The 24,834-nt window shown below is 40.2% G+C and overlaps 1 protein-coding gene across 3 annotated transcripts in view; it reads left to right on the forward strand.

The window, feature by feature from the left end:
* LOC146646808 (nardilysin-like) overlaps positions 1–24,834 on the forward strand; it is a 36,334-nt gene that overhangs the window by 3,056 nt on the left and 8,444 nt on the right. For all 3 annotated transcript variants that reach the window (XM_085392464.1, XM_085392466.1, XM_085392463.1), the window contains exons 4-18: positions 785–866; positions 2,314–2,467; positions 3,475–3,548; positions 3,686–3,781; positions 3,974–4,096; positions 5,918–5,975; positions 6,655–6,728; positions 9,186–9,255; positions 9,468–9,545; positions 10,619–10,739; positions 21,330–21,388; positions 21,830–21,884; positions 22,009–22,113; positions 22,621–22,744; positions 23,028–23,114. In XM_085392464.1, the coding sequence (XP_085248590.1) occupies positions 785–866; positions 2,314–2,467; positions 3,475–3,548; positions 3,686–3,781; positions 3,974–4,096; positions 5,918–5,975; positions 6,655–6,728; positions 9,186–9,255; positions 9,468–9,545; positions 10,619–10,739; positions 21,330–21,388; positions 21,830–21,884; positions 22,009–22,113; positions 22,621–22,744; positions 23,028–23,114 (1,360 nt within the window). The remainder of the gene's footprint in view (positions 1–784; positions 867–2,313; positions 2,468–3,474; positions 3,549–3,685; positions 3,782–3,973; positions 4,097–5,917; positions 5,976–6,654; positions 6,729–9,185; positions 9,256–9,467; positions 9,546–10,618; positions 10,740–21,329; positions 21,389–21,829; positions 21,885–22,008; positions 22,114–22,620; positions 22,745–23,027; positions 23,115–24,834) is intronic.

Consider the following 24,834-nt stretch of genomic DNA (forward strand, 5'->3'; position numbering starts at 1 on the left):
TTTGAGTCTGTAGGTGGAGAGATGAATGAATATTTGCCTTTATGACATGCAAATCCCTATGATTTCTCAATTCCTCTGCCTTTAGTAAACTACGTATGTGGCTGGTCTCTGAGCCATATACATATATGCGCTTATGCACCTCTATGCATTTAATCATTAGTTATTATTATTATTAATCTCTGGCTCTCGTCTACAGCTTGTCGTTGTCTTGTCTTCCTCCCCTCATGCCAACCAGTCATGGCAGATGGCTGCTCTACCCTGAGCATGATTATGCTGGATGTTTCTTCCTGTTAAAATTGAGTTTTTCCTTCCCACTGTCGCTAAAGCGCTTGCTCATAGGGGGTCATGTGATTGTTGGGGTTTTCTGTTTTCTCTGCATTGTTGTTGCGTCTTTACCTTACCTTATGCATCAGAGGTGTTATATGGGCTTGTTTCAGATGGTGGATGATTGGAGGGTCTCCACTAATGCCTAGTATTAGATCAATCAGAACTACCCCAGTGCAGTAAGCATCGGGAGCTAACACTACTTTAAACATGTCTGTACCTGAAAGTTCTTTTCATATATTGCTTTTGGCATTTAAAAGATAAGATTAGTTTTTGATATTGTCAGCTAAGGCCATAAAACTATCAAACTCAACAATTTTGTTGCCTGCGTCTCAATACTTTATTACATTGGTTTCTGTCTTTATGGCCTTTTTTGGCAGCAAGATAAACAGAGTATCATTCAAGTTTTCCCTGAAGTGCAATGCCAGACTCAGATATGCCTCGATATCCTGTGTTTCAGTCTGCGGCAGCGTTGTGTGTTGGTGTGGGCAGCTTCAGTGACCCCAGCGATCTCCCCGGCCTAGCTCACTTTCTGGAACACAGTGAGTAATTAATCCAGTAGACAAGTATTGTCATCTTTTTTTAAAAAAAGTTTTCATTGTTCTTTAATTCAGTGGTTTCTCCGTCCCCAGATACATCCTCAGATATGTTTTCAATGTTTCCTATCACACATCCTAATTTTAAATGCATCCTTGTCAGAATCAGAATCAGAATCAGAATGGGTTTATTGCCAGATGTTGAGGTTTACAACATTAGGAAATTGCTGCGGTGCTTCAGTGCAGACAATAAGAATTAAAGTGCTATGTAGAAAGAAAGATATGTGCATGAGATATACATGTGATATATACATGAGAATAAGAATTATGAGTGCAACGTAGAAAGATATATACATGAGTGCAGGTGGTGATCAGTGCCAAACATATATACATGAGAGTAAGAATTGTGTAGTTTGTTTTAATTATTTAGTGTGCCTCTTAGCCTTTTTTGTCTCGTTCAGTATCAGTTAACAATATGTGACATTTCCCAGAATATCCATCTCCAGAGGGACCAGATCTACCCACTGTGGGGCCACAGGGCAAAAAATTAGTTTTCAGGCTCTATTTGACCCACTTTTCTGCCTGCTCTCTGTGCATTATGCATCTAACTCATCACTTACAAATGCCCATTTACTACATAGAATGCATGATAATGTATCCCAAGATACAGTAAACAGCAAACAATCCAGCAAAGATTGTTGTATACCAGTTGCTTTTGAACATTTGCAGCTTTCTCCTACTGAATGTCCCTTTTTTTTAACTCCTATACATAATATAAGCAAAAATTAATGTATTCCTGCATAAGGAAAGTCTTAGAATGTGAGGTGCAAATAATTAATTTACTACCAACCAAGTGACGCTACACTGTTCGTGGGGTTTTGGGGCTCCTGGAAATCTGGGGCCTGTGGGTTAATGTCTGCCTTGCCTTGCTGGCAGATTAACTTTACATCACCTACAAGAACAAGGCAAGAAATCACTGCATTCACTATGAGGAAGCAAGCAAGATATTTTTCAGTTGGGGGAAAAAAAAAAGCTAGGCTTGCACAAAATGCCACATAACTTCAGAATTGCAATCCAATCTATTGATGCTACTGTCAGCAGAGAAATTGCTATCTGTCTCCTCTACCAATTGTGATTTTTGAACATTGTTTCCAAATGATCATTCTGAAAGGAAACCTTTTCTCATGCTGTCACCAAATATTCCCGGCACTATTTAGAGTTATGTACGCGGCTTCATCTGAGACAGAGTTATCAAAATTCTATTAAAGCTGAGCCAGAAATGTGATGTGTTATTGTCTGCATTTGTCTCATTGTCCACATAAATAAGAAAACGACAAAAGACACATCGTGCAAGTAGCTTTAATAGATTATTTTCTTTGGATTCCTTTTTTTTTTTGATGATTTGTAATCCCTTCTCTCTTTTCACCCTTACTGTGATTTCGTTGTCGCCTAGTGGTGTTCATGGGCAGTGAGAAGTATCCATCAGAAAACGGCTTTGATGCTTTCCTCAAGAAGCACGGTGGGAGCGACAATGCCTCCACGGACTGTGAGAGGACCATCTTCCAGTTTGACATTCAGAGGAAAAACTTCAAAGAGGCTCTTGACAGGTTAGGAGTCAGTTGGGCTTTTTCGTTTTTGGTTGTTATCTTATTTTTCGAGCAGTCATCCTTACGAGGTGGTGAGGATTTACAGGTAAACACAAGACAGAAACAAGAAAAAGGAGAATATAAACTCATATGAAGCAACGGAGACAAGTTAGAACAATTAACAATTAGTAACTAGACTGAAACCAAAGACTCATAGAGGCTATAAGGGAAAATCTATGGTCTAATCCAAACAGTAAGGCACTTAACATGCTAGAGCATAATTTACCAAAGGAAAGTTCTAGCAGACCTGATGATTATATTGTGAAAATGTGTGGCACGTTACAGGCATATTCCCTGTTAGCGCTCGCTTTTACTCTTCAGTCCTAATATTTTTGCTTTGTGGAAATAGCCACCGAGACATCATCCATGGGTTTGTGGACTCTACATTTTGAAACCTCACTATTGCAGTTTTGACTGCCGTTAAACCATTGTGTCCAAATATTGCCAGAAATGACCTTATTTTGATCAGAGGGTAGTTTGGCAAGTTATCAGCTAACCATATCAAATTTAGTTAGCAAGCTGAATTCATAAACTGAACGGGTGAATCAAAGAGACGCATTTACCTGGTAATTATAGTGGGAAGTAGGAGACGAAGGAAATGCTTTTGGACACTGCCAGTTTGAATTTAAATTATGTCTAAATCCTCTTTTAGTAATAACTTCAAACTTTAAAGTTACATTTAAACCACTGGTATGTCTGATGTCGCTCCATGTTTTAGTTAAATTATGGGTTTAGTTCAATCTAAACAGTGTGGATGTATAAAGTAAGTGATATGAAGTAAGAATAGTGAAACTTGGATGTCATATATTCAGATCTCAGAGGCCGATAGATGTAGTGTGGATCATGGTGTGCACTTGGATATATATTGGATGTTGTTTGTCATGTGCGTCCATCTACATCTAAATGTTTATGTCTGATCTGTGCTCTGTCTGCTTCTGAACATTACCACTTTGTCCTGTTGTTCTCAGGTGGGCACAGTTCTTCATCTGCCCCCTAATGATTCGGGATGCCATTGACAGGGAAGTGGAGGCTGTTGACAGTGGTGGGTCTTGGTGCCTATGTGCATCACTCCTGCATTCTGAGAAATTAATCCTGGTTCATATAAAGTGTTTTAGTGCATTTTCTGCATTTTTTTTGTCCCATCTTACCTTTTCCTGTGTCCCTCCGTCTGTCTATCAGAGTACCAGCTGGCTAAGCCATCTGACTCCCACAGGAAGGAGATGCTATTTGGCAGTCTGGCCAAACCTGGACACCCTATGGGCAAGTTCTGCTGGGGTGAGTTAGTAAAAACAACTGCTGGGACAAATAATACACGCAGGGCCTCCTTGGGGTATGTTCAGCAATAACAAACAGGAGAGCTGAAACCTGCACCAGTTTACCTGCCTTCTCATATCCCTGCATGTGTTAGGGCTCCTCTCTGTCATGTATTATGTTTGTCACTTGATTGTTAACTTGTCACAATACCAGGGAATGCGGAGACACTGAAGCAGGAGCCCAAAAGAATGAAGATCAATGTGTATAAGCGGCTGCGTGCCTTCTGGAAGAAATACTACTCTGCCCACTACATGACTCTGGCTGTGCAGTCAAAAGGTCAGGAAAATCATTCCCATTTATTATGCATCAAGAACTAGCCGATTAGTAGATTGACAGAAATGTAATTTGTTTCAATAATTTCATACACCAAATGAACCGATTCATTGAAAAAGCAATCTGTGGATTAATCAAAAAATTCAGACAATCATTATCTCAAATGAGGATCCACTTCATCCATGTTCAGCCAACTGTAGATAATCATTCCCGAATCAGCTCGAATTGCTGTATTACTCAAAACAAAGTCACATACAAAGTATCTAATGTATTTTCTTGGTTTCACAGAAAATATCACTCAGCTAATTAACTACAGCATACAAGTAAAATGATGAAGTGTTGACATTTGGTGCTGAGAAATGCCATCCTCATGAAACACTTACTCGCCCTCAGTAAAATTCACTCTTGTTGCACCTCTTTTGTTGTCTAAGATTCTGCCAGTGTAGAGGGATGCAAAGGTGTTATAGTAGATCGCTAATTGGAGTAAAACAACCGGAAATATTTATAACCATCATTTCTGTTGGAAAATGATGAAGCATCAAACTGCTGATGATTGCAAACACCTTTCCTTGCAAGGTTTTATAATATAGGTTTTATAATATTCATAAAATTGCACCTTTTTTTCTCTTTGCTCGCTTCAATTTTTTGTTCACCTCTAGCGCTTTGACTTGCTTGGTGCAGTAATATATGTCTGCACCTGTGTGCATTAGGTCATTATGATGTCACTACATTGCACTAATCATTCTGGTTGTGTTCAGAGGTGAAATTAACCTCAGGCATCTGACCGGAGAGTGCGGTTAAACTTTTTCAACCTATAGGCCAAAGGATTTTTGCTTATAATATCGATCAGTGTTGCCTGAAAAAGCTGTTTTTAGGAGCTTCCATATCAGCAAGGGGAAACATCTGTTTTGAAGCCCAGCTGAACAATCCTACCTGGTTTTTACATCATGTTTCATTAAAGAGTCCATCCATGCATCTATTTTCTCGACTGCTTGTCTGGTTCAGAGTCACGGGGGAGTTGGTGCTCATCCTAGCTGTCATAGGGCGAGGTTGCCAGCCTGTTGCAGGGCCAACACAGAGAAACAGACGACCATCCATGCTCAAATTCAAACCTACAACCAATTTAGAATCACCAGTTAACAAGCATGTCTTTGGACTGTGTGAGGAAGCCAGAGTACCCGGAGAGAACTCATAGAAGCGTAGAGAGCACAGAAAGGCCCCAGCTGGCTGGCAAATTCGAACCAGTAACCATATTGCTGTGAGGCAACAGTGTGAACTGACTGTTGACTTGGCACAAAAGAAGGGATAAAGAATAAAGAAGAGCATTGTAAACAATTGCTCCTTTGTTATTGAATTAAAATTATGTACTCTAGTCTTGAAAAACAACTTTGACTTCCATTTAGTAATTTGAAACATGCATAGGAAAAAGCTGTCACAATTAAATTAACCATGCTATACATTAAAATGTTTGTAAAAAAAAAAAAGGCTGCAATGCAAAATACAAAAGCTGCATCTCATTATACAATAATGTAAAAGCTCTAAATGTAGGCTTTTAGTTTGTTTGCATTAGCAATAATTAAAAAGGAAGAAGGCTCTACCTTATTTAGTTGGAAACACAGAAATTCGTGAATTTTCATTTACATTTTAGCATTAAATTAAAGCATGTAAAGCCACACTGTAACATAGTTTCTTTTAAAGCAAGCATTTTAGTATGTATCGTTACTGCACTGACTTCTCCCCAAATCTAAGTGGTTGTTTTCAGCCAGAATAATTGAAACGCACTCAAACTCTAATTTATCCTCCTTCACTCACTGCGTCCTTTAGAGAAGCTGGACACTCTGGAGGAGTGGGTCAGAGAGATCTTCAGCAAGGTGCCTAACAAGTGAGTATTCAAGAAGAGGCTCTCAGTTGCTGTGATGAGAAGCTGGCGCTATATAGATTGAGTCTCAATATCCTTTGCTCAAATGTAAATGTCAAGCCTTTTTACCATCTCTTTCTCCGCTTTCTTCATCTCAGATGCTTTTTTTCTTCTTCAAAATGATGCACCTGGAAGGGATCTCTTCTCCCTAAAGCGGAGCTGAGCTGAATTAGTGGTTTTTTTTTTTTTATGTTTGTGTTTTTTTGCTGCACCGCTTCCGTATGCTTTATGAGTCATTGCAGAACCTTTTTTTAGTGAATCAGAGTCACTGTTACACACATAAAAAGCACATAACCTCCAGTTTTTAAGGCTTTCATTTCAATTAAAGGATTACATTTCCACATGCTCACATCTATCCTTGTAAAATTGCCTGAAGTGACTTTAACTTCTTTAGATGAACTAAATTAATTTTCATCAAGCTTTAAATGAATGAAAGGATTTTATAGCTCTGCCTGACAGAAATAATGTGCTATTACTTCCCCGATTGTGTAAACAGTAATTGGAGACATCCATCCTCAATCTTATACTTGAAACCTTTTCCATTAACTGTTTTCTATGTTACTTAAAACATAAGGGTGGGTTGAAGTCGCTTTAATTACGTCTTGGAACTGTTTAAGTGATGGTATTGTTTTTGTGTTTGTAGTGGTTTGCCCAAGCCAGATTTCTCTGATATGGTGGATCCTTTTGACACAACGGCTTTCAGCAAGCTCTACAGAGGTACTGATACACCTTACCGGATATCTCTAAGCACATCTGGTGTACTGCAGGTTCCCACATATAAATAAGCCCTAACAGGTTATGTAAGTAGTGGTTCTCAAAGTTGGACCTTTGGGTCCTCCATAGATCAATGACTTGTAGCCCGGGGTCTCCAGAGTAGTTTGTCATCATTAATAAAAACATACTGTCTCATTTAAAATCTCATATCCAGTTTCAGACCATTTATTTAGAACAAGCACATTGGATCCATTACTGCCTTCTACATTTGGGCCAGTAGAAGCCCTGACATGATCGGGACACATCCTGTGAAATCCTTTGCTTCTCTGCTTATTAGCCAACTGGCTAGTTATTGAGCACAAAGAAATAATTCACTTCACATCTTGAAGTGACACTAATCCCAAAACAGCTTTCACTCAGTCCCTGTGATGATGCATATAAGACATTTATATGTCTTATATGGCCCCCAGACATTTATATATCCCAGTGGCCCCCAGGATTACAGGCCCGTGGCACTGACCTCCCACATCATGAAGACCCTGGAAAGGCTCATCCTGGACCAGCTGCGACCCATAGTAAGACCACATCTGGATCCCCTTCAGTTCGCTTATCAGCCTCGTCTCGGAACAGAGGACGCCATCATCTACCTGCTCAATCGTGTCTACACCCATCTGGACCAGCCGGCGAGCACTGTGAGGGTCATGTTTTTTGACTTTTCCAGTGCTTTCAACACCATCAGGCCGACCCTCCTGGGTGATAAGTTAGCAGCGATGCAGGTGGATGCTTCTCTGGTGTCCTGGATTGTTGATTACCTGACAGGAAGACCACAATATGTACGTCTCCCACAGTGTGTGTCTGACAAGGTGATCAGCAACACAGGGGCACCACAGGGGACTGTCCTCTCCCCCTTCCTCTTCACCCTCTACACCACAGACTTCAGCCACTGCACAGAGACATGCCATCTTCAGAAGTTTTCTGATGACTCTGCGGTGGTTGGATGCATCAGCAGGGATGATGAGACAGAGTACCGGGCTGTGGTCGACTCCTTTGTCACGTGGTGTGAGCAGAATCATCTGCAGCTCAACGTGGCAAAGACCAAGGAACTGATCGTGGACTTCAGGAAGACCAGGAAACACTTGACCCCTGTTTCAATCCAGGGGGTCAGTGTTGACATTGTGGAGGACTATAAATACCTTGGAGTACACATTGACAATAAACTGGACTGGGCTAAAAACACCACAGCACTTTACAGGAAGGGCCAGAGTCGTCTCTATTTTTTGAGGCGACTGAGGTCCTTCAACATCTGCCAGAAAATGCTGAGGATTTTCTATGAGTCTGTGGTGGCCAGTGCGATCCTCTATGCTGTTGCATGCTGGGGGAGCAGGCTGAGGGTCGCAGATGCCAACAGACTTAATAAACTAATCCGTAAGGCCAGCAATGTTGTGGGGATGGAGCTGGACTCCCTCAAGGCGGTGTCGGAGAGGCGGATGCTGTCCAAGATAAAGACAATGTTGGATAACACCTCCCACCCACTCCATGACATGTTGGTCAGTCACAGGAGCTCGTTCAGTGAGAGACTGAGATTACCGAAAAGCACCACTGAACGACACAGGAAATCATTCCTGCCTGTGGCCATCTCCCTGTACAACGCATCCACTTAACACACTGTTTGCTGCTACAGCTACACATGTTTCTTTTCCAAATATTTATTTATAAGTGACTTATGTATATATGTATATATTGTACTATTCTTAGTTAGCGTATTGTCTGTCTTGTCTTAATGTTGGTTTAAAATGGAGCACTGTAACAAAAAATAATTTCCCCCAGGGATCAATAAAGTATTCTGATTCTGATTCTGATTTATAATGAGTCCGGATGTATTCAAAAGAGCCACTGAGGACCAGAATGTGTAATATGTCAGCTGAGACGAGTTACTCGAGGCTGTCAAGCTGATTCAAATTGCAGTTTTAAAGGGGACTTGTTGTTCTCATTTCCAGCTCCATATTTTTATTCATGGACTCTGCTAAAGTAGTTTTTCACATAGTTAAAACTGAAAATGAGTAGAATGTACAAATATTTTTTATTGTGTACAGGGACTTGTTGCTGATGCTCAGTTTATCCACTTTCTTAGACAAGCAATTTTGATGACATTAATGGGGTTATCATTTATCACTGACATACAGACCCAAGAATAGTGGAAACGGAGTGTTCTAGATGGCTGAACAGTTGGGAGTAATTGGCAGAGTTTAATGTTAGCATACGAAAATAAGAGCATGCAAAATAGGCTGCCTTTATGCAGTTTTATTTAAAATATATGTAACAGAAAGAGGAAAGAGCTCTGAATCAAAAAATCAGTGGTTCCATTTGCTTTTTCTGTTGATGTCAGGTTTACTTCTCCAGGCCAAGTGTCCGTTTGATTCAGGTGCTTGATGGTGTTTCTCCACCTGTTTGCATTCACAGTTGTCCCCGTCGGGAAAGTTCATGCACTGAATATCACCTGGGCTCTTCCTCCTCAGGAGAAATACTACAGGTGAGCGCCATGCAGAACATATACAACAAATATAGAGTCACACAATGCTCTCCATCTCTTGTTTTGTTTTTTCCCCACGCATGCATTTGATTTGCATTGATGTCTCTTTATATAAATATAGAATTGGGTCAGTCAAAAGATACCATGCTTTTCCCCTGATTGTAGATGGATTGCATCAATGTTTTTTTGTTTCTACTTTTCATTTTCGTCAGAGTGAAGCCTCTCCACTACATCTCTTGGCTGATTGGCCATGAAGGCACAGGAAGCATCCTCTCAGTGCTTAGGAAGAAGTGAGTGTTATTGCTTCTGTCTGTTTGTTTTTCTGATTTGAGGGCACTCCAAAACCCAATTAAAAGCTCTTCAATTTGCTGGGTATACATGAGCTTTTTTCCCCGCTCTGCGCCAGCCCTGTGTGTTTGAGCCCAATCTTCATACTATACACTTTGCCATCCCACTTGACAATGTGATTCATACGTTCTCATCTCTGGATATGGCTGTACAAGTGCATTTCAGCCTCTTGTTGCTAAGTGGTGAAGTGATTTACCAAACCTTGTGTCATCCCACGTTACCAAGAGCCCATCCAATGCTCCCTTTACCATCAGCACCACTTGGATAGTGTAAAAGAATGCTCCTATTTAGTGTTTATAATCCTTTCAATTGTTGATAAATGACAACAGTGAAATTTGAGTGTACTTTGACTTAATTCCCAAACTGCAAAGGCAGTGGAGTGGTTGTTTTTATTGAATTCAGACAATCCTAGCAAAAAGGGCCAAGAGACGGGTTTGAAAATGGGAACATGTTGTCCTGCTCTGTCAGATTTGGAAATGATCTCTATGTCCGTCTGTAGAACATTACTGATCAGAGGCCTCAAATTATCATACCATGTTCTTGCTGATTATTTACCATTGATAAATCCATTAGAAATACGCCATGTAATAGTACATTTTTGTAAGTGCAGTATAAAGACTGCAGTATAGAAAGGTTTTAGATTCCTCCTAGTAGCCTATTCTGATACAGAGCAGACTTCTCAACCAAACTTGTCCTTTAAGTGCATCATCAGATGAATGAAAGATGTCTTTATACTCTTAAACAACTGAAGTGTTCACCTTGATTTATGGTCCAACAAGTCTCAAATGTGTGTAAGCTGTTCAAATGAATGATTTAATATTACATGTATTTTTGTGACTGTTCACTCACCCAGTAGAAAGTGAAGTGTTTGCAGCCAGGAGTCATCAAGTGACATGTCTTGAATGCCCTCTATTTATTGTTCATTCATTTTACCGCATACAACAGTGAGTAATTCTTTAGTCGAAGGCCTATTTGTGGTAATTTATTGTTATGTTTCTATGTTGCATTTTCAAAGGTGCTGGGCTGTGGCTTTGTTTGGAGGAAACAGTGAAACTGGCTTTGACCAAAACACCACCTACTCCATCTTTTCAATCTCCATCACCCTAACTGATGAGGGTTTCCAAAACTTCTACAAGGTAAAGAAAACTCTTAACATTTGTTATTTCCTCTGCATTTCTTTCAAAATAAAAAGGAAAAAAACCTTGGGACTGGGCAAATTAAATTAATCAGCGGTTTAAGCATCAATCTCCCACGCAAGGTTTATTATTACCGTATTTCCCGGACTACAAAGCGCACCTGAATATTAGCCGCACAAGCTAAAATCAGGGGAAAATCCTGTTTTGTACATACATTAGCCGCACCTGACTAAAAGCCGCAGGTGTTTCAATATTGACTTATCATATGTAAGAGAATATGCACAAAGCGAATTGTCAGGAAAGAGATGGCTGTTTGGAGACACACCCCTTTTATTAATATTTTGAAAAACAAGTTATGGGTACATATTTGCACATGTGCTGTGCTTCATAAATGAGTAACAAATGTAGTACATAACAGTAACCTACAGCACACCAGAAAAATAGATTCGGACTACCTTTTAGGCTCAGGTGCAGTGACACGGCTTTAACAAGAAGAAAAGTCAGTCATTCACCACCATCTTCCTGCGCACTAAAACCACCAAAGTCCTCTTCTCCAGTGTCGGAAACGAACAGGCTCAGGATGGCTTCGTCATCCACTCTCAGCTTCTTTCCTTCGTTGTCACTTTCAAAACCAAAGATAATCCTCATTGTCATTGTCAGTGTCGGAGTCGAACACCCTCTGAAGGGCCGTGGCGGTGTCCTCCTCTTCATCATGCAGCAGTCCAGCCCTTCGAAATCCGTTGGTGATCGTGGATGTTTGCACACTTTTCCACGCTGTCAGAATCCACCGGTAGAGTTGAGCACAACTTGCTTTTCGCAAGTTTATCGCCGCTCATCATCCACGACTCCCGCTGAACGCGTAGCGCTACTTTGAAGTTTGTTTTTCGCGCTACTTGTACGGCACTATGTTGCCTGGCGGATGGACATGTGACCAACATACCACTCTTGAACCCCGATCCTTCCGCCAGGCAACGTAGTGCCGTACAACAGCGGAACAAACAAAACAAATCGTCTTACGATATGACAAAAATCATGGACAATCCATAGAAAAGCCGCACCTGACTAAAAGCCGCAGGGTTCAAAGCTTGTGCAAAAAGTAGCGGCTTATAGCCCGACAATTACGGTAATTGTCATATCATAAAGAGTCAGGTTTTCTTCATTATTAAGATACTGGAAGTAGCTGGCATACAACAGTTAAGGTCAAGGAAGCACTGTGCGTCAGTTGCTATGGCAACTCTTGTATTTAACACAAAGGCAGTGCCTGATAATTTGACAAGAGGACCATTTCGTACTCTTAAGTATGCAATGGAAAAATATCCTGTTCACCGTTACTGAGGTAATTTCCGTATAAATACTTAAACAGCCTCAAGAATATTGTTTATTTGGATCAATAGCAGAATAACCTCTCAATTCACTGACAAACTCACAAGAGTTTTATGGATAATAATATGAAATGAAGTGAAGTGTAAGAGTTAGTGATATATTTCTGGTGGTACACCTGAACAAGTCGATCAACTACACAATCCAGTCAGTTACTGAGGTTCAACAGAAGGTAGTAATGGAAGTACTACACACGACTTTTGTTTTTCCTTGCTGTCAGATTAGGTTTAGACATTTTTTAGTCTTCTGTTTTTTTTGTGGGAAGACTAACAATGGAATTAGGAATATGTAATACCAGTGTACTAAAGTATGTATATCGTTTTGTTAAGGGCCAGTAACTAAGTGCATAATCATGATGATCTGGATCTGGGAACACCTTCAGTTAGTTTGCCCTATGGCGACAAAAGCTTACTTTTGAGGGATATCCAGACAAGACTTTCCTGTTGACTTGTTGCTTATTATAAATGGTGAAAAGGCCAATATAAAGCTTTTGTGAAACAATAGTTAATGGTTTCAAGATTTCCTTTTCAGCAGATAAAGTCCTTTTGAACTTCATATGAACTGCTTATCTACAAAGGCTGCTTAAACATTGTTGGTCAATGGAATTTTAACTACAAAGGGAAACCTTACAACCTTCAAAAGTCTTATCACTCACTTGGTTATATACCTATGCGGACTTTGGCTTATATAGATTAGCTTTTTTTTCTCGTCTTTAAAAAATTGTTCTTTAAATAAAATGACTTGATTAGAGGGATCAGCAGACTCGAGGTGGATGACACTAAAGTGTGTAAAGCTTGACATCAAAATTACAGTGTGCCATTGGATTACCAGTGACATGTCTCCCACTTCTGAGTGTGGACGCTTCATCTCTTTGCTCTCTAAATGCTTTGCTTCTTTTATTGATTTTTACCGATTTTTATGCTGATTTTTTCCCTTTTTCCATATGAGCTTACCTGCGATAGCTTCTGGACACTTATAGATCATTAGGACTAAAGTGTTCTTAACAGAAACAGCAACATTTTTATAGTTACCTTATCCTCAGCGCTCCGTGTGTCTGTGGCCTAGACACAGCTGAAGCCTGATTACAGCGTCTGGGCACCGAGCAGCCTCGATAGCCTAGAAAGGTGCTAACCGCTAGGCTAACTAGCAACAAGATGCCTTCCCTCTCCACAGATGACTACCACAGCCTCCTGCAGAAGATTGCAGCACTGGAGACAAAAATTCATCGCTTAGAAGTAAACGTGGAGGTAAATGGACTGTGTGGAAATGAAACAACCTTGCCTTTGACTCAAAACAATAGTGATGAGCAAGCTAGCACACAGCTAAGGAGCACAGATAACATGACCAACAAAGTAGACTTTGTGCACTATTATAAATCCTCAAGCGATAATCCCCCCTTGGACTGTCTTGGTGCAAAACCAAGACATAAATCATGTCTCCTGGAAGGGGGAGGACGTACCACAGGCAGGGCACAGTGAGCTGAAATCTCTGAAACCGACTGGCCTTCACTTCCTACGAGACAGAGAAGCTCTTCTACCCCTGTATACGAGAGGAAACAGGACTGGACAACCGTGAATAGGAAGGTTAACAACAAACCCAACTGAATGTGAAACTGCAGAACAGATTTGCTCCACTATCAAAGGACCCTGGATCTATATCGGACAACCATCCATCTAAAAGTAGCGAAGTAAGGCCTGAAAATCCACGGGGAAAGCTAAAGGCTAGGCCTGAAACGCTGATTGTGGGTGACTCTGCTGTAAAGGATGTACAAAGCATGTGCGGTAAGAACACTAAAGTCCTCTGCTTTCCTAACGATATGGTCAACATCCTGAAGGAGAGAATTCTTCAAATTGCAGATGAATATCCAACTGTGACAAACATTGTCCTGCATACAGGGTCAAACGATGTGTCCAAACAACAATCGGAGGTTCTGAAACGGGACTTTATTGGATTATTAAACACTGTAAACTCTCTGAATGCAGCTGTATTCATCAGTGGACCTGTACCGCCGGTCAGAGGAGGAGACGAGAGATTCAGCAGGCTGTTTACACTGAATAAATGGCTTATATCAGCATGTGCTGACCACTCAGTGCATTTTATCAACAACTTTAATATTTTTTGGGAACGCAGGCATCTGTTTAAAGCAAATGGATTTAATTTTAACAAGTCAGGGGTGAAACTGTTCACCTTCAACTTGTTTTATTCCATACGTCATCCATCTGTGCTTGGAGCCAAGGCTGAGATAAACGAGGAGTTATCTCATAAAGAAGAACAAACAGTACTCCAAGAACAGACAAAGCCCAGCAGAAACCTTGAGGAGGAGCTCCATCTGCCCCCACCCGGGAAGAGCCTCAGAAAGGAGAGACATCTGAGGCAAGAAGAGGCAAGAAGAGGGGTCCCTATTTGCCTCCAACTCTCTCAACAACACCAACGACCAGGACCAGGATCTTCCCCAGTCCCCCAAACCCCTGACAGGCCATCACCCCCATCACCCTCCTCCCCCTCCCTTTCTCCCTCCTCCCCACACCTGAAATTCACTGAAGAGATGATGGAGCGGGTCAATGCTGGGCTCAGATCTACCCCCCGGCCCAATCCCTCTTTGTCCCCCATAAACCCCCCACCAAAGCAGCCAAAGGTTCGCCACCGAGCCCCACCCTCAACAGAGCAATCGAAGTCACATTGCCCAGCCTCGCCCCCCTTAGTTCCTCCTTACCACCTTCATGCTTTGTCTCCGCAGTCTGATGTGTGATGTGTGGAGGGTCCGGGCTGCGAGGATTATGGCAGTGGTGACTTTTCCTAGGAGAAGCTGGGACCCTGTTTACTAGAAGGTTTTAAAATTTCTGTACTTTTAGGTGACAGAAGGAGACATGTGGCCTGGTCAAAACACAGAGAGCTGCACTCTAAAAGATCTTTAAACATAGTAAACATACCTTGTGTGCCACAGACTGCTCCCAAACACGAGGGGACAAGTAATGCCTCTAAAACACTTAAGTTGGCTTTATTAAACGTTAGATCTTTAGCTGGGAAAACATTTTTAATTAATGATTTAATCACTGAGCACAGCCTTGATTTTATGTTTTTAACTGAAACTTGGTTGGACCAAAATAACAGTGGAGCTGTTCTCATCGAGACGACCCCTCCTAACTACAGTTTTATCAGTGAGGCCAGGGTGAGCAGGAGAGGAGGAGGGGTTGCTGTCTTATTTAATGAATCATTTCAATGTAAGCAGCTATCTCCTGGAAGTTTTCAGTCTTTTGAATATGTGGCTTTACAGCTGAAGGCCCCATCCAAAGTTGTGTTTCTTAATGTTTACAGGCCTCCCAAATAGGGCTGAACGATATATCGCATTTGCGATAATATCGCGACATGATCAAGTGCAATTTTCTAACCGCAAAGGCTGCGATTATACTGCGATTATATTATACAATTCATGGGCTGCATCCTCCTGAGGCCGCATTTGTAGACCGATTACGTCACAGCGACGCGCCGAAGGCTGTCCAAATTACTACCATATCCCAGAATTCATAGCGCGGCCCAGCCAAACTCCAGTTTCCAGCAATGGCGGCCGCTACTAAGTTTTAAAATTACTCATACTAATCTTTCTGGGTCACAAAATAAACTTTTAACATATTTTCAGGCGAGAAAGTAGTTGTGTAAACATCAAATATCTGCTCGGTTTATCAAGATATCCCATATTTGCAAAAGTGCTTCGACGTTTTCGGAGGCGTCTGCTACCCACCAGCTCGACAGCTAGCCGGGAGCTCGAGGGTTACTGATGCGGCCGAGAACGGCACAACTCCCGGCACATCATTTTCAGATCACCGCGGAGTTTCGCTGCTCGGGTTAAACGTAATATATAAGTCACTTAGACAACCTAAAAATGTTATTGTTGGGCTTTTTTCAGTGTTTTGTTTGTTCGTGAGTAAATCGGTTTGGCTGAGATTAAAGTTATTAGATTAGATAAAATAAAACTTTATTAATCCCCCGGGTGGGTTCCTCCTTGGTTTTCACACAGCTGACTAAACGTCAAACAGAAAACTTATTAAACAGAAGTATGAGACAGTCGAGAATTTACACCAGTGTCTGGTTATATTTTAGATAGCAAGAAGCAGACGGCCGAGTTTATTAAACTCCACCGAGACAGCGGTGACGCTAATCAGAACTAGACCGTCCAATTTCACGCCTTTAAACTTTAAAGGCGTGTTTGTGTGTGTGTTTATACAATTGCTATTATGTTTGCACTTTATGTGTAATGTTACTGACTGCAGAGATCAGTAAGATGTGTGTATTTTTTATTTATTAGTTTTATTTATTTAATATTATTTTTTAATTGAATGACTGTCTAGTAGTTCACAGATGTCGAAAAACTGAGTGTGGTAAAGCCACTGATTTTTTTTATGTATATTTCTGCAATCTGCACATTGTACTGACTTTCATTTTAATGTTTACACCAGGGTTCCTTGTCAGCACTTTATGCTCAGATGTTTGTAAGCTAAAAATAAACTATTGTGTATGTTCAAATATACTGTTGTGATTGAAGAAGTTAAATAAAAATGTCAGTCATCAATTCATGCATCACCTCATGTCATCATAACAGAGGTCTGTCTTCCAGGAAAGAACAGTTTAAAATTAATGTAATATAGTATTGGCCATACTATATGATGTATTGCTTGTCTTTGTTTAATAATACAGAAGACAAATACCTTAAAAAATAATCGCATCGCAATCGCAATATTGGGGCAAAAAATCGCAATTAGATTATTTTCCATAATCGTTCAGCCCTACTCCCAAATACTGCACAGACTTTTTTAATGACCTCAGTGAACTGCTGTCTGTGATCTGTGTTGATTTCGACTGTGTAATTATTGTTGGGGATTTTAACATCCATGTGGACAACCCTCAGGACAAAGGGACTAAAGACCTGAGTAACACTCTGGGCAACTTTGGGCTGACTCAGCATGTAACAGAGGCCACACATAATAGAGGACACACTCTCGACCTACTGATCTCCAAGAGCCTGAGCATTTCAAACATTACTGTGTCTGATGCGGGCTTATCTGATCATTACTGTGTTTTCTTTGAAAGTAAAATCTCAGCCCACACAAATATATCAACAGCAGTGATCACAAAACGGTGTATAACTGAAGACAGTAGTGAGATCTTTAACCAGGTCTTCCCATTAACACCTGACCTGTCCAAAGGTTCAGTCAATGAGCTCGTCAATAGCTTTAATGCAAAAATGTTAAATGTAATGGACACTATTGCCCCCATTAAGGTGAAGGTTATCTCTGGAAGGAAAAAGTCTCCATGGAGAAACTCCACACTAGTGAAAAATGAAAAAAGAGAGTGTAGGAAAGCTGAGCGCAGATGGAGAAAAACAAACCTCCAGGTTCATTATGACATCTATAAAGAGAAACTTCACAATTATAATTTACAACTGAGGAGTGCAAGAAGGTCCTACTTCTCTGACATCATCACTAAAAACAGCCATAATGCTCGGGTCTTATTTTCTACAGTTGACAGGCTAACAAACCCTCCTGTGCCAGTGGCAGCTGAACTTCATTCAACCATGGCCTGCAATGACTTTGCCAAATTCTTCACAGACAAAATCCAAAAGATTAGACAAGCAGTTGGAACATCAACAGCAGATCCAGGATATGTACTGTGTCCACCGAAAAGCTGTTTAAACACCATCAAACAGTTTCACCCTATTAACAGCAAAGACCTGGAGGACATCTTAGGTCAACTGAACTCCTCCTCCTGCTGTTTAGATGTCCTGCCAACAAGTTTTTTCAAAAAGGTCTCAAAGACTTTAGAGTCAGACCTGTTACAGATCGTCAACTTTTCCTTAATGTCAGGTGTGTTTCCAGAACCACTAAAAACTGCTGTAATCAAACCTATACTGAAAAAGGACAATCTTGACAAGACACAAATGAACAACTACAGGCCGATCTCAAATCTCCCATTTTTAAGTAAGATCATTGAAAAAGCAGTTTCTCAACAGCTCAATTACTTCTTAACACAGAATAACTGCTACGATGCCTTCCAGTCAGGTTTTAGACAGAACCACAGCACTGAAACCGCTCTGACAAAAGTGTTTAATGACATATGTCTGAATACAGACAGTGGAAAAATGTCAGTCCTAGTTTTACTGGATCTCAGTGCAGCATTTGATACAGTTGACCACAACATATTACTCAAACGACTGGAGAACTGGGCAGGTCTTTCAGGAACTGTACTAAACTGGTTCAAAACATACTTAGAAAACAGGAAATACTTTGTATCAATAGGTAACTTCACATCTGAGCAGACAAGTATCACATGTGGAGTTCCCCAAGGTTCCATCTTGGGACCCCCTCTGTTTAACATTTACATGCTCCCACTGGCACAGATTATAAAGAACAACAAAATAAACTACCACAGCTATGCAGATGACACACAAATATATATCACAATGTCACCAGGAGACCGAGGCCCTGTACAGGCTCTTGGTAAATGCATTGAGGAAATCAATGACTGGTTGTGCCACAATTTTCTCCAACTAAACAAAAACAAAACTGAAGTAATAGTCTTTGGCGCCAAAGAAAAACGATTACAGGTCACCAGAGAACTTCAATCTATACATCTAAAAACCACAAACCAGGCGAGAAATCTGGGTGTAGTGATGGATGCAGACCTAAACTTAGAAAAACACATTAAGACAATAACAAAGTCAGCTTACTATCACCTCAAGAATATTTCAAGGATAAAAGATCTGATGTCTCAACAGGACCTGGAAAAACTAGTCCATGCATTCATTTTTAGTAGGCTTGATTACTGTAACAGCATCTTTACAGGTCTACCTAAAAAATCAGTCAGACAACTACAGCTCATTCAGAACTCTGCTGCTCGAGTCCTCACTAAGACCAAAAAAGTGGACCACATCAGTCCAGCTCTGAGGTCTTTACACTGGCTACCTGTCCGTCAGAGGATAGACTTTAAAGTTCTGATGCTGGCCTATAAAGCTCTGAATGGTTTAGGACCAAAATACATCAGTGACCTGCTGACCCAGTATGAACCATCCAGATCCCTCAGGTCATCTGGATCCGGTCTTTTATCAGTTCCCAGAGTCAGAACCAGACACGGAGAAGCTGCATTCAGCTTTTATGCTCCTTATATCTGGAACAAACTCCCAGAAAGCCTCAGATCAGCTGAAACACTCAGTTTATTTAAATCCAGGTTGAAGACTCACCTGTTCTCAGCTGCATTTGAATAAAGCACCAAATCCACACTTTTAAGCTTAAATTTCAAAACTTACACTAACTACTGATCTTATCTATTTCTAATTTTATCTGTTTTGGTTTTATATACTGTTTTGTTTGTTTGTTAAGCTTAAATTTCAAAACTTACATTAACTACTGATTTTATCTACTGTTCTGATTTTATCTGTTTTGATTTTATATACTGTTTTGTTTGTTTGTTTGTTTGTTAAGTGGGTTTAGAGCTCTGGGTAGCTCCCCAGCTGGGTCTAGACTGGGTCTAGAGAGTATTTTAAATTCAGGGAATTTAAAATAGAAAGTAGCTCGTCCACAGAAGGACTGGTAGCTCCCCTTACGATAAGGGTTCAGATCGCGCGAACAGGTGTGGGATTAGAGCTCTGGGTAGCTCCCCAACTGGGTCTAGACTGGGTCTAGAGAGTATTTTAAATTCAGGGAATTTAAAATAGAAAGTAGCTCGTCCACAGAAGGACTGGTAGCTCCCCTTACGATAAGGGTTCAGATCGCGCGAACAGGTGTGAAATGTGTGTGTTTAGTTAGTTAGTTTGTTTGCTTGTTTTAATTAATTTTAAATCATGCTTTTTATTTGTTTTTGTTTCTAATGTCTCTGTAAAGCACTTTGAATCACCTTGTTGTTGAATTGTGCTATACAAATAAATTTGCCTTGCCTTGCCTTGCCTTGCCTTGCCTTGCCTTCTCCTCCTGTTAGACACACAGCAAGCCAACTTAATATGAAACTGGTGCCGGCAATAAAAACCTCCTGCAGTTCAGAAAAGTGTTCCCTCACAGGTTTAAGGCTGTATTTGTATAAGGGGTTAACTTTGCTTGGAGCTTGCCTTAGGTAGCCCATAGAGTATTACAGAAAGCATACAGCTCTCATTTAAGTAAGTACAATTTATTTATATAGCACTTTTCACATATAAAAATCAAAAAGTAAAACATAATAGCAGGCAAAGAGCACCATAAATACAAAAAGGACAATTTCTTTTTGTATTTATTATGAGGCTACTGCTGGCTAACTTGACTAGCATAAAAATGGACACTGACAAACAGCTATTCTAGTGCTATTCAAAGATAACAGAATGCACCCCACCTGCATCTCATATGCTCATGAATAAGCATGCTGCTTCTTACTTGTACAGTCTTCACAAGGATTGGGGATTGTGCCACAAACTGTGTACAGACACTAGTGGAAAAAAGATCAGATTTTGCAACAAGACTGAGACCATAAAAATCTGCCTGCATTTTTAAAGTGTCTGCTTCGTAGCTGGTCTTGGCAAGAAACAGTCTGGTGCATAATTCCACTGTAATGAAGATATTATGTATTAATTAGCGAGACTATGAAACCAGTGGACTTTCCAGTCTTTGTGCTAGCTAAGCAAATCAGTTACTGGCAGTAGCTTCATACCTGGTGTACTGCTATGAGAGATGCATCAATCTTTTTTATAACTCTGGGCAAGGAAGCAAATGCATATTTCAAAATATCAAAAGGCCCCTTTAAAATTGATGTCTGGAGTTAGAAAATACTAATTTTAAGTTATTGTAAGTGATTTTTTACTTTGTCACAACTGATGAACAATGGTTTTGTTCAATGGTAATAATTATTTTTTTACTCTTACTATTACTTTAACAGAGATTTGATATTTTCATTTACATGTCTGATTCTCTAAAAGTGGGATCAAGACATGTATTACTGAGCTGTTTAGTATTCTGAATGAAACCACTTTTTCCAACTCAGTTTTCAGAGCTGTTCTAATGACTATAATCAGGTAACCATAGTTAACATGATTGGCAACTTCTTTTTGGCATCACTGTAATTGTTATGGATCATAAAACTTAACAATACCTCCATATCGATTGATTGCAGAAAGGAAGGAATCATTTTTTGCTGGAATTCTACTAACAATAAATGTGGTTATACACTAATAATTTGCTTGTCTGTGGCTTTTAACAGGTGACTCGCCTCGTGTTCCAGTACCTGAAGATGTTGCAGACACTTGGACCACTGCAAAGGCACTTTCTTTCACTCACTTTCTCTCTCACTCACACACACACACCTTCAAATCAATCTTAACCCTTAAACAGTGCTTTAAATGGGGTCTATAAAAGTGAACACAGGTCCACCGGTCCTCATTTTTCCAAAAATATCCTCACTAAGATAGGTAGATATAAGATAGGTATATTTCTCAGTTTGAAATCAAATATACAACATGGATTTTCTGTCTGTTTGATTGTCTGACTCATTGTGTAGTTGTAGTAAATGCTGCTTTATTTGAGATAGTGACAACATAATATGTGTGGTTGGCTGTTATTTGTATATTTATGGTCTTATTATTTTTGTTATTATTATGTTCCTTATTCTGTCTTAGAGAGTGCTGGTGTTGTGGCGTCTAAGCAATTTTATGAGGTGAATAAAAGTTGTAATTCTTTGTTTCTGTCTGTCTGTGCACTCAGGATATATGAAGAGATTCAGAGGATTGAAGCAAATGAGTTTCACTATCAGGAGCAAGTAAGGCTAACAGCCTTCATTAGTCGCTGAGTTGCCGTGTTTTGGACATGTAGCAATGTATCATTGTTATTATCAATGAGATTGTGTGAGTAAAGCCTCTCGATTTTGATTTTCTCTTTGCCAGATTGATCCTATAGAGTACGTGGAGGACATTTGTGAAAACATGCAACTGTTCCCTAAAGAAGACTTCCTGACAGGAGATCAGTTGATGTTTGAGTTCAATCCAGAAGTAAGTAGTTCAGTAGTTCTGGGAGTGAACCACTTTCAGGGCTTTTATTCTAAAATGCAAAATGTCCTTTTTTTAGATAAAGATGTTAATGAAACAGGTCACTCAAAGGTAGAAAAATATAGATGTGTTTCTCATCGCTCCTTTAATGATTTTGTTTCTAATATATTTCTTAGAGCTGAGATCCTCTTTTCTGCTGGTGGATGTTATTTTGCATCAAAAGTTACAGTCTAATTGTGGCTTTGCATATTTTTTGTGTTAACGCCTGTTCTCTTTTTTTGTCACATTGTTTTTGGCTGCTAAAACTGTCTCCCATTAATGTTGATGTTCTTTAGAAAGGGAGGAAATATGATCTCTCTCTGTGCTGCAAACATCTTTTGATTTGATTTTGTGTGTGTGTGTGTGTGTGTGTGTGTGTGTGTGTGTGTGTGTGTGTGTGTGTGTGTGTGTGTGTGTGTGTGTGTGTGTGTGTGTGTGTGTGTGTGTGTGTGTGTGTGTGTGTGTGTGTAGGTGATCAGTGCAGCTCTGTCTCTCCTCACCCCTGAGAAAGCCAACCTGATGCTGTTGTCACCAGAACATGAGGGCCAGTGTCCCCTCAGGGAGAAGTGGTTTGGCACACAATACAACGTGGAGGGTGTGTGTGTGTGTTTACTGTGACTGTAGCAGTTGCTTCGTACATTGTAAGCGTTCAGTGAATACATTGTCTTTTTTTCCCTTGTGTGGTGGTATTCAGCCACATATAAAGCAGAGCCAGCAGTAGAAATGCCAGCATTTATCTCTGTCTTTTATATGGCAAACAATGGCGTTGGAAAAGCATTTAAATTAAAATATAAAAGTAGAGAGTTCACTTTATTCAGCAGTTGAATCAAATTGGCAAGTATTTCTTATGTGTTAATAGATGTTTAACCTTCATACAGATATCCAGCAAGAGTGGATGGAGCAGTGGACAAGAAACCTGGAGCTTACTGCTGACCTCCACCTTCCTGCAGAGAATAAGTTCATTGGTAGGTGAAGAAACTTCTTTTTTGCATTATGGGCAAAAAAGTAGGTCTTTCTGGCCTAATCTGCTGCATGCTGTATCTGAAAAGTGTCCAATACGATGATCTGGACAAGATGTGCTCCAGCAGTTTGGACTTTAGCTCTCCATTAATCCATCCACGAAATACCGGTAATCAGATATATTGACCAAACCTGGAGGAACTGAGTGTTTTTGTCAGTGTATTTTGTCATTTCTAATGCTCCCTTGTTAGTCACTGATCTAGCTGAGGTGTATTAATTCAAGCTAAAATTTGTGAAGTCAGGATGGTATTTTTCACTCTGGGGGAGGTTGAGTGATTTGAAACCCCATTCGGAGCATTTGCAGTAAGTTTTCTCCCCCTTACCTCGGCAGTTATTAAAGCAGCAGTTAAATGTTGTTGCACAGCATGTTTATCCTCCTCCTATAATTTAAGTCCAGGGGAGAGAAACTTTGCTTTTTAGAAGTGGAGTGTTAAATTAGCTCAACCCATATTTTGACAACAGCGCAAGATGGAGAAAAATGTTTGAGAGATCACAATAGCTGTGTCGGAGGAAAGATGGTCCTGTTTTTGTTGGCTTACCCTTGTATAGCTTAACTGATTTCATGTGTGGTAATATATGTATTTAATACTATTTTATTCCAGGCTTTTCTTGTTGTAGTCTAGCAGAAATTCTTTGTTTTTCTGTACAAATCAAGCCACAGCTTCTGTTGGAAAATGAAAAACTTAAAGTGCCACAAACTGTAGTTCCTCGAATGGCCACTTGAGGCTGGCTTCAAAAGCAAGTTAGTCCCCATAAACCAGGGTTAGAGAACTCCAGGCCTCGAGAGCCGGTGTCTTGCAGGTTTTAGATCTTACCTTGGGTCAACACACCTGAATCAAATGATTAGCTCATTACTAGGCCTCCGGAGAACTTCAAGACATGTTTAGGAGGTAATTTAGCCATTTAAATCAGCTGTGTTGGACCAAGGACGCATCTAAAACCTGCAGGACATTGGCTCTCGAGGCCTGGAGTTCCATACCCCTGCCATAAACAGTGTTACCAGCTTTAGAGCACAAATACACTTGCTTTCAGCCTGGTACAGAACACCACATTGGTCTTTATCACTAATTTCCCTGTTCATGGCGGGAGTACAGGGAGTACATTTAGTTGAACTTCGATTTTAAGTTGTATTAAGGCTCAAAATATAAGAGGATGCTGTGTCATCCTGTGATTGGTTTTTATTAGAGGACACACTCTGAGAAGTCTCCTGCTTGTTTTGTTTTATAACCTTTTTTTCCCAGACATATTTAAATTCCATTTAATATCACATTGAATTATTGATGCATCTTGATAACCAGACTAGTTAAATATTGCTATCCATATCTGATCAAAAATCAGTCAAATCAGTCTGTAGACGCCTACGTTATCCATGATGCAACTCAACGCCTTGCAGCTTGGTCAGACATGTAAGGCTAATTTGACCATAAGCCTGTGGCTTGTGGTTATGGGGCAAGCATGGGAAAAAAATTTTTCGACCTGCAACAGCAAAATGCCCCCCAAAAAATACAGTTGTGGAAAAAAATAAGTATTCAAGATTGAGATTCAGTTTGGGGGATGTTATTAGTTTTACAAATAATTGAAGTTATTTCATTACAGATTACAAGGTAAACTGTATTTTAGAATCCACTAATAAATAAAGGTTATAATAATACAACACCTAACACC

Source organism: Rhamphochromis longiceps, linkage group LG19, assembly GCF_057381845.1.
Source record: "Rhamphochromis longiceps isolate RC_006_pf linkage group LG19, R_longiceps_female_GT1.1, whole genome shotgun sequence".
In the NCBI taxonomy this organism is placed as follows: Eukaryota; Metazoa; Chordata; class Actinopteri; order Cichliformes; family Cichlidae; genus Rhamphochromis; species Rhamphochromis longiceps.